The 18,875-nt window shown below is 43.2% G+C and overlaps 1 protein-coding gene across 6 annotated transcripts in view; it reads right to left on the reverse strand.

The window, feature by feature from the left end:
* ERBB4 (erb-b2 receptor tyrosine kinase 4) overlaps positions 1-18,875 on the reverse strand; it is a 1,148,078-nt gene that overhangs the window by 528,759 nt on the left and 600,444 nt on the right. For all 6 annotated transcript variants that reach the window (XM_019553894.1, XM_019553891.1, XM_019553890.1 and 3 more), the window contains exon 3: positions 2,329-2,515. In XM_019553894.1, the coding sequence (XP_019409439.1) occupies positions 2,329-2,515 (187 nt within the window). The remainder of the gene's footprint in view (positions 1-2,328; positions 2,516-18,875) is intronic.

The following is an 18,875-nucleotide window of genomic DNA, read 5'->3' on the forward strand; positions in this document are numbered from 1 at the left end:
TGTTGAATCCCATCCTCCCTTCTAGCATGCCCACATCCCCCCACATCTTAGTGTCATCAGCAAATTTGAACAGGGTGCTTTTTACCCCCTTGTCCAAGTCTCTGATGAAGACGTTGAATAGTGCGGGCCCTAGGACCAAGCCCTGGGCAACCCCACTGCCCACATCCCTCCAGGTCAAAAATGACCCATCCATCACCACTCTCTGTGTGCGGCCCTCCAGCCAGTTGGCGACCCAACCAATTGTGTGGGTGTCGATACCACAGTCCCCCAGTGTCTTAATGAGAACAGGGTGAGAGACAGTGTTGAAGGCCTTCCGAAAGTCCACAAAGACTATGTCCACTGCTACCCCTGCATCTAAGGATTGGTGACTTGGTTGTAGAAGGCCACCAGGTTGGTCTGACAGGACCTGCCTCTAATGAACCAGTGTTGGTTGCTCCTAAGCATAATCTCCCCTGCTGGCCCCTTGTGGACATGTGCCAGAATAATTCTCTCAAAAGCTTACCCAGGATCGAGGTAAGACTAACTGGCCCATAGTTTCCTGGGTCCTCCTTCCTCCCTTTTTTGAAGATGGGAACCACGTTGGCCCTCTTCCAGTCCTCTGGGACCACAGCAGAGCCCCACAAGTGCTTGTAAAGCCATGATAGGGGTCCCACAATGACCTCAGCTAATTCCCTCAGCACTCTGAGGTACAGATCATCTAGATCAGCTGAGTTTGACAAGCCCTGGATATAAGCTGTTATCATGCAACTAATAGGCCTGATTGATTCTTCAGCAGTACAAGTGTAGCAGTTTCATTCAGGGTCAAAGTGAAGGTGATTTAGATCACTGTATTGCTATAGGGTCATGTAACTATCTGATTGTAACTACTGGCATGTGCTCTCAAAGGGCAGCTCCTTTTCCCCTTTTAGAGCAGTGAAAAGGTTCACTTGTTCTCAGCAAGATTTCACCTCTGTATATTCAGGGGCAAATTTCAAATCCAGCTCAGGTCACACATTTCTGGTCTGCACTCAGCCACTAGTGGAGATGAGTCCTCCTTGTCACAAAGCCACTACAAAACATGATGTCCCTCTTCTGTGAGGGAGCATCTATAAATAAAGTGATTTGAATTAACTCTGGAGAACCTTACACAGTGGCTATCTGCACTACATTATATGCAAGCCAGTATTACAAATTTAACTTTCAACCCCATAAACACCAACTCCAGGACACTAGTCTCACATGGATGCCAAAGCTCTACGGAAGTAGAAAGAACTACTCCGAGTTCAATTCTCCCAGGTTGTGCCCTCCAACGCTAAATAAATGGACAGTGGTGGTGCATTTCTCTCTCTCAATAAATCTGTATTGGAACCAATAACCAAGGGACTTCTGTAAGTTATAAGACCACTAGCATGCACATGTCTTTATAAATAGTATCTTTTCTAAAAGCCGGCCTACTTTTCCAACAACTTTTCCAATTTAAATATGTACAGAGCAGAGACAAAAGTTTGAATAGTAATAATGGAAGTGTTCTAGTTAAAGTGTTTATTTAGGGGCAGTAAGAGCTATGACTATGCACCTGTTTGCTAGTATGCTCTGTAGCCCAACTGAACACAGCAGGCCTGATCTCCTGTTGGTGTAAGCTGGTGCAGCTTCATGGACTTCAAAGGAATCATGCTGTTTTACATCAGTTGGAAGTCTGAACCTATTTCCTGAAACCTGTTCACATCTACAATTTCAGTCCCTATACTCTTCCTGCGTAATTCAATACAGCCAATTCCACACAGACATATGTCACAGTGTCGAGCTTAAGAAAAATACTGGTGAGTACCAAAAAGGTATCAAGTTATATGCATTTAAGTCTTTCAGCTGTGTATGACTTCAAGCATCTTAGTACACACATGGTGTGTTTACATGTGCATTTTTGCATGCCTATACTTAGTGCAACTTTACTTAAGGCACATTAAGGCAATTTAGGCTAATGAGCATTAAGGTGCATTAAATTTAGGTATGAATAGGTAAGTTACATTAGTTCATGTGCAGACATGCTAATGAGCATTATTACAGTGTTTATCCATTGATGCACACTGAGTTAATCCAAATTAGCATGTCTACATGTGTGCTTAGCTATTGACGCCTACATTTGATACCTGCTTTATGTGTGGAGATGTAGACATGCACTTTTAATGCACCTTAAAATGGTGATTTTAGGCTAAGCCTACTTAAAAGAGGCATTGTAGATGTGCCCACACAGTCCATAAATAACACTGGTGTATGCACCCGTCTCTGTAAACAATAAACAACCTAACCTGGTATTATAACGCAACATCTGTTTATAGATGTTTTCCTTACCAGTCAAGTTCTTAAGGCCGAGCTCCCTAAGTCCAAAGTTACCATCCTTTCTGTAGTTAAGAAATATTGCTAAAGCATAACGGTCCTCATAGAGTTTTGTCCCACGAATGATGCGTAGGTTCTCCAATGGGAGGTGCTCAAATTGATTCAAAGCCACCAGGACATATCCTGTGACTTCTCGGATAGACTGGAAGAGAGACAAACAAACATGTTACCAAGGGTTCCCATTTTAATGAATTATATATACCCAATTTGAAGTTGACAGTACTCAATACTAGAACAGAGATTTTGGTAGCTCAAGAGAAAAAATTGTAAAGTCTTTACTTCCAAATGAATGCTGAGCTTTTACACTGATGCTGTCTTGTGCAGCAGACAGAGAGAGTAAGAAGGCAAAGTGTTTTCTCAGCCAAAAAATGCTTTTTGAAACTTGCATCCCTGCAAATACACGCACACTGGCCACATCTACACAAGACACTACCGCACAGTGGTTACTGCACATTTATTTAGTACTTGTATAAGCAAGGACTAAATAAATGTGCAGTAACCTGAGTTACTGCACAGTAGCACCAGCGAATGCCTTTTTTGTGATGCTGCTGCTCAATAGCCTAATACTACTGAGAAGTAGTGTCACATCATGGTTTTTTGCTAGCATCAGGCTACTGTGCAGTCAGTGTCTTTTGTAGACGCACCCACTGTGCAACGTTTTTGTTGAAAAAAGCTATATATTTCAGATATTAAAGAGGAATCTACAGCAGCAGAAACAACATGTCATGGACTGAATCCACAATTCACTCCCGCTGAATAGAAACACAAGCCCGAGTTGCAGTAGAACCTCTCAATTCTGGATTGGCCTTGTCAGTCATCTTCAGACCCACAGATAAGGCAATCATGGAAGATAATCATCTTTGACTGTGAGGGATTGCCAATGATGATGAGGAATCTAGGGCAAAATTCTCTATGATCATACTGTGGATATACAGTCTTCTCATGCCACAGTCCAATTAACATTATTGCAAATACCAGAAACTACAGAATTATTGTGCTTTCACAAATAAACACAATTCTGATACCAGGAAGTCTAACTTTCAGCCAAGAGGGAAATAATTATGGCCTTTTCAAGCTAAAGAAAGGGGTTTGGGGTAAGAAGAGACTGCTGTGACATCAGTACTATTTGGGTTTAGTGAAAACCTTACTTGCATTGAATTAAAGATCTTAATGGTATCTGAGAATATCTTGGACTAAAACCCAAGCAATCGTTTTTTGCAAAAGATGAGCAATTTGGAAAATTAAAAAATCTGTTTTAAAAATAGCAGCTTCTTTTTAAGTTCATTCAAAACATTTCAACCAACTCTAATTGGTGCCAGCCTTTCATGGAAGTTGGAATGGGTATCTCTTTACACCTTCAGAGTTCTGTTGTGTTAGCAGGATACACAAAGGGTTGTCTACATGCTACTTGTAAAATCAGAAGCTGTCAATTATCATCACTGTATGGTCTGTTTGAGCTTTATGCAAAGAGTCATCAGCATCGTATATGGGGCTAACACAACTAGGTATACACTTAATATTACATTTATAATTAATAAAGAAAAGCAGCATGGATTTGAGAGACAGAGACAGATTGAAAAGTGTCAGTTTTATCGATAAGCAATTGCTCTGCTTTGTGTCCAAAGAAGCACAAACATTTTAATTGCGTTTGTATAAAAGTAACAAATATGTAGTAGACAAGAAGTGAGATGTTAGCTACTCAAGTATCACAAAAGGGTTTTTTTAATGCTATGCATTTCCTGGACTATTATTGTCCTTTTAAAGTAACATCCCTGTATTGCAATTGAAGTTACCACAAAAGCTCTGGAGCTATTTCAAGATTTGCTTGGCATCTAAACAGAGCACAGTGTCACTACAGGGCTTTGATGAGAGCTCAGTGAATTTAGTTAGGTTGGGATGTATGGTTCAATAGCTCTATATTAAATGCAGAACTGTATTATACCCAGGGACACTAGTTCCATTATAATTAGGAGTCTCCCAGCACTTTCAAGATAAAATTTTGCTTTCAGAGGTTTTGTTGAAATACCTTGCCTAAACAAGGGCTCACACATACTATAGGATTTTGGTGGCTAAAATGCAACATTTTGATGAGCATTTTTGACTAAAGTCAACTTTTAGAACATTGTCATCAGCTCCATTAACAAAAAAAAAAAATCCTCCCCTTCAGCAGATATTCTATCTCATTTTATTTTAAGAGAGATTTTTGAAGCAGCTCTTACTGGCTGAATCCCAAATAAGAGCAGGCTTGGATTTGCAAACTGACTCGAATTTTGGTACAAGCCATCTTTCTCTCTACTATCAGTGGATAAAGGTTCTTACTTCAAGCTTCCTCTACTCACTGCCACAGTGTTGGGTTATTCACTCAGCTGAGTATTTTTTGCAGCACCCAAACAAGACACAAATAACTCATTTAAGCTACCCGCTTTAATAGTTTTCTTCTACTACTGAAATAGATGTCTCTAAGAGATGCCATTATATATAGGGTGGGTGGATAAGCAACACACCACTGTTAAGTAAATTACTTTAGCTTTTACCCTATGGTAAGAAGAAAAGTACTGCCTGCTCTCCAAAGCTAGTTGCCTGAAGTAAGCAGTTTCACAGCATTGGAACACCCCCACGTGATAACTGGAGACTTCGCTGCTGCCCCAGTAACCCTACTTTGTTACACTGCTGAGAGCACCTTATCCAATAGGTAAAAAGCAAGCCCATTTGCACAAAAAGCTACCTCAGGATGAAATTGTGCATCAGAGCAGATACAGGTGGCACAGCAGGATAATGTACACAGGTATATAATTATTCCTTGTTATTTGAGGATTTACTTTACCCTGGATTGGAGCCACTGACACCAAGGTAAAGCTATATGTTGTGTATCTCCTTCACTTTTATTTTGGAGTAAAAACCAATTACGTCAGAGTAAACGTATGTTTCTGCATTTGTGGACCACCACATTCTTTTCTCTAGTCTGTGAGACAATTTGCAGTTTTATGGTGCTGTGTAGCGGGACCCACTCTAGCTGCAAAAGAGCTTGTTTTCCACCTTGATCTCTGACTGGAATGAATGTTTGAGGCAAAATTTCTCCTTGGACTATGGCTGAGTTTCCTGAAAGTATGGTGCAGTTTGAACTGGAATGTATTGCTCCCAAGCAGAGTGTATACATGTGCACTAGGACTTCAGCATATTGAACTGGGGTAGCATAGCCCCATCTGTTAGGGGGTTCCAGGGGTCAGCCTGCCAGACCAGAACTGCTCCCCTCAGCTCAACAAGCTGCAAAGGGGCTGGCTGGGGCACAAGGGTGCTACAGTGTTGGGCTAGCCAGCATACAGCTCTCACACTATAGCACACTTGTGCTCCAACTAGCCCCAGTCACTGTATGCACATGTGTTGTGGCACAGTAAATAACTCCACTATAGGACAGTACTTGTGTTTGGCACTACTATCGTGTGGCGGACTTAATCCATTTTTATTCCGGCCTAATGGGGGTGCATATGTAGACAGTGACACTTTACTACGGAGTTAATTAGACAACTCAACAGTAAAGCATCTCATGTAGATGCACCCAGAAAGCATTACACTGAAATAAATAAAAAGACATTGATTTTCACAAGTAAGAGAAATATAGAAAGGAAAGAGGTGGTTAAATATTTTTCCAAAGGAATTCTTAATCCTGTTCCAATTTACATTACTAAGGGTATAATCTAATTTACCAGTTTCTGGTATCATTCAATGGCAGTGTAATTGTTGTACCATGACAGCTTACAGGTGTGCATACAGGACCCCAATTTAGATCCTAACTAAGGTTAAGTTGATCCAAGTACTGATCTGTACCAACATTCAGGAAGGTTAGATTGGACAAAAATGGCTGCCCTGATCTAACTTTGGGAAGTAGATCAGGCTAACTAATTCAAATATCTACACACCATTTGGAGTACAGCCTCAAGGCTGGGACAGACCAGCTTCTTGACCCAGCCCTATGACTACACCTTTCCTACTTTCTACCTTGTCCTCCCCCCATTTCATCTAGGGCTGAAGTTGCAGCAATTTAGCTTGCTTGAATCAAGCCTATTAAATATAACAGCTGATGTGCTCCACATGGCAACTCCCTCTCCACTTTTGAAGAACTTGAAAGTTGTCTATCCGTAGTTTATGATATTGGAAAGAAGTTGGGTAAGAAAATATATTGTTTTACATACACTTTATGCAATTTGTAAAAAACTAAATATTTTCCAGACTGCAATTTTACAGCCTAACCTGGCCTTGAAGCCTGCAAAAATGCACAAGCCCAGGAACAGAGAGACAACATATTTGATTTTACAGTCATAATCCTCCCCTGCTCCCCTTTTTCTCTCAGAAAAGAGCAAATTCCTGTACCAGCTTTCCCAGAGCAGCTGTCTTTTTTTATAATGGTCAGTATGCAGGCTGTAATGTTGTCGTAATTCAGCCAGAAAGAGTTGTATTCAACTACAATAGTTGAACATAGTAAGACCTCAAAAGCAACTAAAGTCTGGGATTTACTGCTTTTACTTTGCAGTTCAAATCAGAAGATGATCCACAGTCCCTTGTATATATGGTGACCATACATCCCAGTTTACCCAGGACAGTTCTGGATTTCAAAGGCTAGCTGGAGAAAATTAAAATTAATCCCAGAATCTCAGGGGCATGGGGCACAGTCTGGTGGGGCAGCGCCATGGCACGATACACCACACTGCATCCACACCCCTGCCCACTGCCACTGTGTGGAGTAGTACCACTAACTTTGGGGGGGCCAGTGTCCTGGATGTCCCAAATTTCCTTATTGTCACCCTACTTGTATGCCAACATCCTTGCATGATTACAATTGGTCCACACATTGGAAGGGGCACAGTGCCAGCAATTGGATCTTTCTACTTCCTACCTCTTACCTACTTTAAGGAGTATAAGACAATCTTCTCACTCTTGGAGGGAAGAATTATAGAAAAGTATGAGGGGCCTTGCATCCCTGGAACAAATGAGTTGGGGCCATCTCTCACAACACTGAGTTCTCACTTGCTATGTTCGCTTGCTCAACAAACATTAAGTGCTGGAGTGTGCCATTAATGTCACAATATTTGTGTAAATGTTCATACCAGTGTAAGCAAAGGCTGAACAATCTAGCTCTTTCTCAAACGATTGCATGACGTCTAACTGGTATTACATAGATAAACAGATATTTAAAGAAGCAAGCCACACATCTGCTATATATTTAATCTGTCTGTCTGGGAAGCTATCCTTCGCAGAAAAGGTCTGGTTTTTATAGTCTTTGCTGCAGACAGACAGTAAACAGGGAAACTGAAGGCTAAAGTATAAAAAACTTCACTGCTGCGAGCAAATGAAGAAATAGCTATTAGACTCTATTTCCACACAAAATAGCCAATTGCCTGTCTACAGAGCACACCTGCTTTCCCTACCTTGTACTCATTCCTTTTGCTGTTTTGAAGCCAATTGACAAAGATACATTTTGTTTCCACATCATGAGTCAAGTTTATCTCCTCTCTATTTTGGGTGTGATTTGTTAATCACAGTCTGTTAAAGCAGAGACTGACAACAGCATATTATTCTTTTCCTGAACAGTTACTGTGTTCATCCTATTTTTTACTAGACTGCCAGACATAAATATCCTGCTTATCTTTGTGTCTAGTATAAGGACACAATCTCTCCTAAGAGCACGGGAGCTGCCATATTGGCTGAGACCAGTGGTCTGTTTAGCCAAACACACCATGTACAGGAATCAGTAACTACTTCAGAAAAAGAGTGCGAAAACGCCCATGTTACGCCATTATGGAATATTTTCTTAGGGAAATTTTCTTCCAACCCCCCTCATCTAGAACTTGTTATGTCCTGAAACAGGAGGGTTTTTAAGCACACCTCAGCCCTTGCCCAGCACTTAGTGCTCTTAAATCCCTGCTACTGAATGTCTAGATGACCTTGTTTTCCATTTCTCCCCCTCTTCTTCCTCCTTTTAATTATGTAAGATCATGGCTAAAAATCCTATTAAACTACATTTATTCAGCTAGAAACATAGTCTTTAGACATGCAAATTGACCAAATGCAAGTCAATCTGTTCCATGTTTGCATCCTTCTTACTGATTATTAAGGTTTCAACTCAGCTCAATGATTTAGCAAGTGACTACTTCAGAGACTACAGTAAGGTATTTGATCATGACTGAAGTTTTAATTTGTGTAGTGCCAAACACAAGACCAAATGACTCTAATTGACTAAGCAGTATAGATTTAGGGTGTGCAATGTTAGCTGGGGTAATTGGCATCAGCATACAGAACTGGCCACCTGGGTTAGCTTAGCTCAACTAGGAATGTCCCTCCTGCAAAACCCTACCCACAACACTGTCCCCCACCAGTCTTTCTGTTCACCAGAGTGGAAAGGAAGGGGATCCCATGGTTCGTTTTACTGAGGCACAGTAAAATAAGAGTCAATTTGGGAAAGCTTTGTCTGTCCTCTAGGGGAAATTGTGGAAAGGGACTGTAGTGCCTTGAACATTTAAGTAATTTAGTCTGTAACCTTCCTGAAAGATACAGGATGTCCCAACCCAAAATAAAGCACAATGTAGACTTTAGTCAGTTAAATCTAACCCAAATTAAGAGCATCTCTTTACACAGGAGGTCGGGCAGAGATGAGCGAGTGCCTGCCTCCTTCCACCTTTTAAAAGGAGAATGACTGATGTAGTTCTTACTCCTAAGATTACCACCATTGCTTAAACACGTTCTCTTTCCCAGAAGCCCAGCAAAGGTATTAGGCTTACAGTTTAACTTTTCAGGAGGCGTGTAACAGATGTGGGAACCAAGCTTTGCACAGGTTATAAACACACCATTGCTTTACTTAAAAGAAAGCACAAGACATTAAAGACCATTAGAAAAAACAACAGCCTTCTAAACCCAGTGATCCATATTTTGGCTAACACTTTGCAGGAATCATCAGTATTCATGAAAAACAGTTGCACTCACCTCATTGGGCCCCTAACACAGGCAAACCTCCCTTAGCTTCTTTTACTGCAAATGGTCCAAGGGAAGACAGCCATACGCTCCTGCTCTTTTATAACCTTTCATTCCCTCAGTCTGGGGTTAACCCCATCAGGCTAGCACAGCTCAACTGCACCTGGCTCTGTTGCAAGGCAACACCCACTTCTCTTTACTCCCCACCCCGAACAGCCCAGTTCATCTTAATAGGAGATATTTTATTATTTTTTAAAAGTACATTTCATTAGCACAGGATACAAGTCAATGATCATTTCTGCTCTGTGCATGTCCTTTCTTAGCATCTGTTGAAAAGAACTCTTGCTCATGAAAGCTTATGCATCTCTGATTCAGTTAGTTTATAAGGTGCATCTTTACCTTGTCTTCTGACTAACTTCAGATTAACAGAGGTAGCTATCTCTTTCTGATCCTTTTTTGTTAAGTTTGTTCTGCTGGAGCTTAAGCCCAACATGGAAGTGAAAAGAGGAATGGGGAGGTAAAAGACTGCACACCCAAAACTGAGCTGGCAGCTTAGTAGGAATACCAACAAAGAGCTCATGACCCACAGAAGTCCCTGACTTGTCACACAAACCAAAATGTTAAAGGAAGGTTTTCCATGCACACTACTGAAAAGCGACAACTTAAAGCCAGATGCAAACCACTGAGTTGGATGAAGAAAGTTTTATACAGTATATTTAGGATTCCCTGAGCCATCTGGTTCCAAGACTGTTTGATTCCAGGAGTTAAAAGCAGAATTCAATACAAAACTTCTACTCTATCTCTCCCACCCTTAACATTTCAGGTTTTCAGTATGTGTTTCTGATATTCAGTTTTCCTTCAATGCCGTTCTTCCACTCTTTTATTGTATATATCTATAGGTTATCAACCAAAACATGTATCAAATTAATATGAAATCACTTCAATTCAAATTGTCCTCCTAATGGCAATTTTCAATTCAGAAAATGATTGTTTTGCACAGGAAAACCTATAGGCCATATATACAAGTTACACTTATTGCAGAAAGTGCTCTACCACCGTAATCGAACAGATAGTCAGGGCACACAGAACGCTGTAAAAATGGTGGGTCCCACTCTAAGATAACCCTAGATGGATATGGTGTCAGACTTCAGTACTGTGGGTTAGAGTGCCATAACAAACATTTGTACCAGATCCCATTGCAACTTGCATTAGGAAGTATTCTCCTCTCAACCCTGAGGGTTTGCAGTTGGTACTCCCAAGTTGGTACGCTAGCCTCAGCCAGAGCTTGTCTGTTCTGCCCGAGCACCAGACCAGCCTCACTCCTGGGGTTTTCAGTGACCCAAGATGGTGAAGTCCCTGATTCCAACCCCATACCCTCTATTCCCTCTGGCCAGCTATGAGCCACTGTCTGGTATTATTGATCAGTGTGAGGATTCCATCTACCCAATCTGGACATTTGTAAAGATCACAGCTTTTGATTAAGTGCTGTGCTGTTTGTGGGACACTACATTCACACAGGGGGCTGTCCAAGATGTTCATCTTGTACAGTGTTGTTTTGAAGAATCCCTATCCAGCTCCCAATCTATTCTGCTTGACCCATACTTCTCTCTCATGGTCATGCCCAATGGGGGATCCATTTGGTGTTGATATAAAACACTTTAGGAATAGATTTCAGATAGGATTATTATGAACAATCATTTCATTTCCATTCACCCCACTTAGCTAAATTTATTGCAACATACAAGGCCATAGTACCCACCTTCTGGGCTTCCACAAACCCAAAACCCTGGCAGAAGGTGAGCAGTTACAAACAGTGGTCTCCACTCTTTTTAAGTAGGACATCTCCTTTGGCATTTAAAAGGAACCCAAGATCTACCATGTGCCACCACCAGACCCCCTCCCCCACCCAGCAGGTAAGTCAGTGGGGAGGGTGGGGGGATGCGGATCGAGGCAGAGGGAGAAAAAATTATTTGGGGGCATGCCTCCCCAGCAGATAAGTCCTACCCAGCTGGGGCCCTTCTCAACTTACCCCTGCTCTTGCCTCTGCAGCACTGTCCCTCACTGTATGGGCCTTGATCTAGCCCCCACCCCTTTCCTCCCCCATGGACTGACCTGCTGGGCTGGGGCATGTGCATGCCTGCAGGTGGGTACTCAGACCCCACCCCAACCTTGGATCAACTCCAAGAGGCTCCAAAATCTACTGCAAGAGACTCCAAGACAGGCATTGCTGGTGAACTCAGATTGGTGGGGTGGTGGAGCATCCCATGGGAAAGGGGGGTGGCTTGCAGCTGGCCAGAAACACGGTGGGGTTGCAGCCAGCTGGACACTCTGGCCAGTAGCAGGGAGGCTGCAAATGCCTCCCCCACCTGCTCCCTGCTGGCTGCAAACCCCACCCCCGCCCTGCTCCTGTGAACACTCCACTGCCCCAGCAATCTGAGTTCGCCAGCCATGCCTGCTCCACGATCTACCAGTGGATTGAGATCCACTGGTTGGTGACCACTGAGTTAGAGTCTGTCTTCTTATGTTACTTAGTCTAATGCCCTAGAGTGTAGTGAATACATTTGTGTGTGTGCATTTGGTAACTGCACTCATTAATACTGTGAAAAACAATATACGTCCTTTCACACCTTATACCAGAGATGTCAAACATGGCCTACAACACCTTCCTGTCTGGCCCGCACAGCTCTAAGTGCAGCCAGAATCTGGGGGCAGAACAAGGAGGGGTGGGTGTGTAGGTTGTGCAGCCTGTTATGAGTCTCTGTGCACAGTAAAATAAAGCATCAAGTTTTTTAGTGCAATGACTTCTGGACCTTACAGGAGCACAGTAACCTGCTGCAGTGTATACCATTGCAAACACAGTGCTTTTGAGTACTTTGAATTTGGCATCCCATGTTGTGCTGGCTAAACATCTTAAGCCAGCTACTAAGATGTGTACAAAATGGGCTATATTCAATTCAGATTTGGCCTGAATTGGGGGACAGTGATTTGATTAGTTGATTTGGATCACAGTCCCAATTTGATTCGGCCAAATCTGCAGATTTGATGCTGATTTAGAGAATCAGCAATTCAACCACAGACACAGCTTTAAACGTTTTTTCTACATACCTTGAGGTACCAGGCATGGCTGGTGAATGCTGCAATGGTGGGGCAGAGGGAGTTTCCCACAGGAGTGAGGTTTGGCAACAGGACCCTCCCTCACCCTCCTAGCTTGGTGATTGGCCATGGGGGGACCCTGGGTGCCCCCCAGACCCAGGAAGCACCAGTCACCAAGCTGGGGGGTAGGAGAGGGGTCCCCCACGTGCTCCATGGCATACATGGAAGTGGACCAGAAGTGCTCTTGTGGGATGCTCCATCTGCTCCACCATCTCAGCATTCATGAGACAATGTGCCTGTGTCTATATCATTGAATCTCTCCAAATCAATTCAAAGGGTTCCGATTCAATTTGGATAGATTAAAGGGTCTCCTGATTCAATTTGGATTTGGAAATTTGACCACTGAATCGGGCTGAATCTCTCTCAAATTGAATCAGCAACTGAAGCTTTGCATAGCTCTAGCAGCTTCCTGTACAGAGACTATACAGCTGACCTGAATGCGATGTTTCTAGGTGAGAGATGTTGGGCTTTGCTTTTGGAAAAAGATATTGGTAAATTGGGGTAGAGTATTGGTAAATTGGTAGAAAGGATATTATTGCCTACTCTGGTATCCAGCATGTTCTGGGTTTGATGACTGTCCAGCTGGAAGAGTGATAATACTGATTTATTGATGCTCTCCAATGATCCTGTGCCTTTCAAACACCCCCCTCCCAAATACCCACACCACTTTTCCGGAATGAAACAGAGGTGCCAGGATCGGTATTCCCTACTGTTTTGGGGGGCTTATCAGTCTGTGTTATATTAAGTAGGACCATAAATCTAGTTAACCACTGGCCATCCTCTTCCACAAGGTCATGTTGCTTTCCTGAGAGATACTAGCATATGTTTATGTGGACCCACCTGACCTAAACCCACACTCAAACACACCCCAAAAGACACTGAAAGCTTTTTTTCCTTGAGTCCCACAGCCAAGGTGTTACAATAGTCACAACATCAGGCTTCACTGGCATGCCTCTGGCTGTCACTTGGCAGAGCACCTACTTATGAGCGCTGCTGTAGTTAAAGCACAGTGGGAAATGTGAATTTTCTTTAGCAGAGTGCCCCACCACTCCCTCCCTCCTTCTCCTCTTACAGAACTGCAGACAGCTCAACCCTCCAGGCCTGGATACTTGGGTTCCCAGCCCTTCCAGCTCCCACAACAGGGAGATGGAACCCAGGCATCCAGGTTCTTTCAGCTGGGAGATGGATGCAGGTATTTCATGGCATGGTCACTGCTGGGTTGTGAACAGTTGCATGGATTTTAGCCCCAGGCAGAGGAAAGAGTCCAGGCAGGGATTCACCAGAGGTCCCTTGGTGTCTCATCTTCAAACTCTGCATTTGTGCATGGGAGGCCCAGTCATGGAGCCCAAGATGCTGTATCTAGGATAGTCACCCAGAGATATGTGTGTAGACAGCACTGACAACATGAGGACTAAATAGGACCCTCAATATACAGGGTTGGAATGGACAGGTTGGCAGTTGCTTTCACCTGCATTACTGTGGCACTTGAATGAGCTGTCCAGGCCCAGGAACATGCTGTAAAGGTCCAAAAATGAGGTCTACAAATGGCCACCTGCTGTATGAGGGAGGCTACCTCTGCTACTGTGGAGCTGAGAGAGTTGCAGCACCAGGATAAGGAGGTTATGCACAAGATCAAAGACCAATTGGAATCAAGCTATGACACCCCTGAGTGGCACCAGTACCACCTCCTGCAGGGAGACTGTTGCCTCCCTAGGTTGACATGCCTGAGAGTCCCACTAGGGTCAGGGCCTGTATGGCAACCATGAGGAGATATTCCATACCATGCATTGATTGGGAGATGCTGGGGTGTGGGGGAGCCTCAGAACAGGAGATATGATATGTAGGAGCCTCTGACCCATGGTTCAAGGAGCAAGGAAGGCACCTAGCAAGACCTGCTCTGGGGAGCAGCACTGAGGGAGGGGAGGGGAGGGGAACCAGGCTGCCCAATCCAATGCCAGAGCCACCATTTACTCAGCTTATCTTCCAGAGGCAACTTGCTTCCCCCAGCCATTGGTGGTCTCCAGTGTAAGTGCATGGCCCTCAAGAGGTTCCAGGCCAGTTCTAGAAGGGTGCAGTAGTACTCTGAATGGGGGTTGGGGTGAGGGGGTGGCCCACCAGTTCACTGAATCAGACCACTTTGGGCCCAGGTCTGGCTGTGGCTGAACAGCATAGTCTCTGCAAGGATAGGCAGTTCCCTGTGCTCTGGTCTATGTTCCAGAGCAGGCATTATGCTCATGAAAATGTTGGTAGCTGCAACATTTAATTAAACCGAGAGGTGGCACTTTCACGTGCATCTTTCTCCCTGAAGGTTTCATGTTCGTTAAGTTGGGCCCCCCATGGTTGCTCATCCCCTTCCCCTCATCAGCATCATAGCCACCTGGGGCAGCCAGGGTCTTTTCCTGAAGCAACAGGCTGTCCGGATCTGTGGTTTGGGTCCTACCTTTCCCACTTTTAGCTTTTTACATGTGCAGAAGAATGCCATTCTGATCATGGCTTGTATCTCCTTCCTAAGATCTTTGCAAAGCATGCCTTTTATACACCAGCAGTGAGTTCAGTATAAAGAAAATCCATAGTTATTTGCATTTAGAAAACATCCGGAAGAGAAGGTATGTCCACCTAATAAATTAGTTAGAGAACTCACTAAGAAAGGGAGAGAGCTAAGTTTCACAAAGCGATTCGATTCAGACCCACAGCTCCTACCACCCAGGAGTGTGCCAAATGAGCCAGCCCTAGAATAGTCCTATAACAGTTGAAGTTGGATCATTGGGTGTCAGAGGACAGCAAGCAAAATGGAACATGGTTAACTAATCCAGCAATGAGAGAACTTAGGTGGGGTGGTGAGTTCTGGACTAGCTATGCATGTTACATTAGACAGTCATTAGATTAAAAATCCTAGGAACCAAAACTGGAAGAGGTCTGTCTTCTGAGGGGAGTGGCCTCAGCAGTGGTTTAGAGTCATGTTTCCTCTCACTGCTTCTTTCTCTGATACTCTGAAGGAAAGAACATTTTGGTTTTGTAAACCTCATTTGTATAACATAAGCATAACCTAAAATTATCTTCATTTTTTCGAAGAAAGCACTATCCATTAAAAACAAAGCTAGGAGTTGAGATAACATTCCAGGATCACTCAAAAATGAGAGATTTCTTTTATTTTAAATCATAAGGATAATTAATAGGTAAAGAAATGGTGGACTAGTTCAAAACTCAGAGAAATGAATACCCCAATTTGTAATGAAAGTTCCCCAGCTTCCACCTGCCCCCATTCAGAGATATGGTTTAGCCTCTAAAGGAATTTAAAACTTTGTATCAAGTACAGCAAGCAGTCTATCCACAGAAGTAGAGTTAGTTTTAGTCTATGATTCTCAGATCACAAGTGACCCATAGACACACATGGACAAGAAGGTAAGAGGGCATTTAGAGGAGTTGGAGAGAACAGGTTTTTCTATAAAGAGGTCTTTTTCATGAAGTGAGATAAAAAGAAAGAGAAAAAAGAAACAGTTATAGAATTGTAGCTCTGTAAGTTTCAAATAAAGCACATTCAGTTTTTAAAGAAATAGCCACTTCATTAAACATCAGCTAGGCTGTACTAATTCTGATCCAAAGAGGCACACTGGCTCTTACATCTAACCTTTGCATGATGTTGCATTACATTAAATCATAACAAAATCTGCTTTCTGAGTGATATTTTCCCAGCTGTACAGTCTTTTACCCAAAATAATACATTCAGCAAGCCCAAGCACAGCAACGGTCAAAATATTTGTGATCTCTAGTCTGCCTCTTGGTTAAAAACAAAGCAGTATACAGGAAACCTTTGCTATTTGCGGGTTCCGCATTCACACTTTCAAATATTAGCGAATGCTGAAGCTGCATTTTAAGGACACTTTATACACTTACAATAGCTCCTCGGGAGTTTTGCGCTTGCTGCTGCCAGACTCCTGCTGCCAGAGCCATGCCTCCCACCCCTCCCAGCCACTGGGAACACTACGTTCATGAATACAGTGCCTTATTCACAGATTTCACCATTAGCGGGGGATATGAGAACGTACCCCCCCCGCAAATGGCAAGGGTCGCCTGTACTGGGCCTTTCAGAAACTCATGAGTTTCATACTTGCTTTTCAGAAAAATTACTTTGACCAACACTACAATGTGAGTATTTGGGCTGTGCAAGGCTTCGGAGAGAGCTTCAGATCCGGAGAAGCGTCAGATACTTCGAGGTCTGAAGCAGCACGTCCTGGTCGAAGCACTGGCCTCATTAGGCTTCCTGAAGCAGTTTGGAGCTCCTGAAGAGCTTCGGAGCTGCCTCGGAGATCTGGCCATAGGGTATAATGGGGAAACAATAACATATCTATAGCCCTGTTTTTTTGTATGATTTGGATAAAAATTCCAGGGGTGGTAGACTCTGTAGCATGAATGAAACCTGCCAAGTTTCAAAAAGATCAGTGTAGAGGTTTGGGGGGAACAGCACCCCAAATTCTTGAAAGCAAAACTCCTGTCATGTCTATGTGTTACAACACGGGGGTGGGGGGGTCAAAACTGCAGGGATGGTAGCTCTCACTGAGGCTACAAATCCTGCCAAGTTTCAAGAAGTTAGGTGCAAGGGTTTGGGGGGAACTGCACCTCAAGCTGCAGACAAGGAAAACTGGTTCCATGGGTGCTTGTGGGACTGACTCTGTCTGGCTTGGAGTGGGGATGAGAGACACTACTAAAGGTCTGGCTGCTAAGCTACTGTGTTACCAGTTACCAGTCAATCAATCATGATTCAGTCCGGGACCAGGGACTCAGGAACTAGCTCAATATACAGGACCTAGCTACTACATAATGACTTAACAAGCAGCAATTAGCACCTACAAAACCAGGCTAAGGAGAGGAACAAATCAATACAATCAACTGCCCCAAGGCAGACACAGTCTTGGCATGAGTTGTGTCTGCCAGCAGCTAGGGATGCAGGGCCCCAGAACTCCCCTGCACTGATCTCCTTGACAGCTGGCAGGTGTTGTGGCCACAGCAGGGGCCACCATCCCTGCAGCTGTCACCCTGCTGTGCCGTAACACACGCAGTGTCACGAGTTTTGCTTGTCCACAGCTTGAGGTACCGTTCCCCCCAAACCCCTGCACCTATTTCCTTGAAACTTGGCAGGCTTTGTGGCCTCAGTAAGAGCTACCACCCCTGCACCAATCTTCTTGAAACTTGGCAGATTTCATTCTCTAAGCAGAGGCTACATGTTTCATCCAAATCAGACAAAAAACCAACAAAGTTATAGATCTTCCATTGATTCCCCATTATACCCTATGGCCAGATCTCTGAGGAGGCTCCAAAGCTTCAGAGCTGCTTCAGTCAGATCGAGGTGGAAACCCGGTCCGGGGCTCTGGATTGGATCGTGGCCATCCGAAGCGGCGGGATCCGAAGCCAGATCGGATGGCTGCCAACCCGCACAGGCCTAGTGAGTATACACACTCTGTTAGCACTCCACAGAATCTGAGAGATTGCAATTATTTCCTGTTTTAATATATGTTAGGCTATACGCCTGTCTTATACTCTTAATTTTAAGAGTATATATACTTCCTTCTTATTGCAACAACGATATCTTTATTAGAGATGCCAACAAAATACAGAGAAGTATTTGTGTATGGGTAATTTAAAAAGTCTTCAAGTAATTGTCACTGGCAATCTTAAATTACACAGATTAGATTCAATATATACCTCAGAGTTTTCACAAAGGGAAAAAAAAACCCTGAGCATTTGCTGTGTTACCACAAAGTGGTACCACAAAGTGGTAACACTGAGTATGCAGACATAGTTATGTGGTAACTGGTGGCCTGTATTAATTTCTAATAGAGCTTCCTGTATACCTTCCATGGAATATTAATTAATAACCATGAATCTATACTGATATAAATTTTCTATTTTACTAGTTATATTAAATGGGATAAATTTAACAGCAATACTCAACAGGATTTGAGAACTCATTTTAAACTCCTCTGAAAATCCCATCCAGAATTATGAGAAATACATAATATACTAACTCTTTCATGCAAAAAGTATATCTCAATCTGGAGACTAAGTCAAAACCAATGTAAAACACATACACACACAAAAATGAACAATTTGTCTCAAAACATTCACATGTTGTCTTTTTCCAAGCTAAATACTCTTTGATTATTTTGGTGTTCCTGAAATTGTGATCTTGAGCATGAGTGCTTTCTCAGATATACAGTACAAGCTTCAATGGAAATGCCTTCAAGTTTGAACGCAGTGACAGATTTAAGAACACAAATCATGAAAACCGTTTTTCTGGTGCCTGATCCAGAAGCAAATGGTGCATTATCACTGGTACTGCCTTGTCAGTTACAGAAAATTTATAGTCCAAAATACTGAAGTTGCAAGCT

The sequence above is a fragment of the Crocodylus porosus genome, unplaced genomic scaffold (genome assembly GCF_001723895.1).
Source record: "Crocodylus porosus isolate Cpor-Errol unplaced genomic scaffold, CroPor_comp1, whole genome shotgun sequence".
NCBI lineage: Eukaryota > Metazoa > Chordata > Crocodylia > Crocodylidae > Crocodylus > Crocodylus porosus.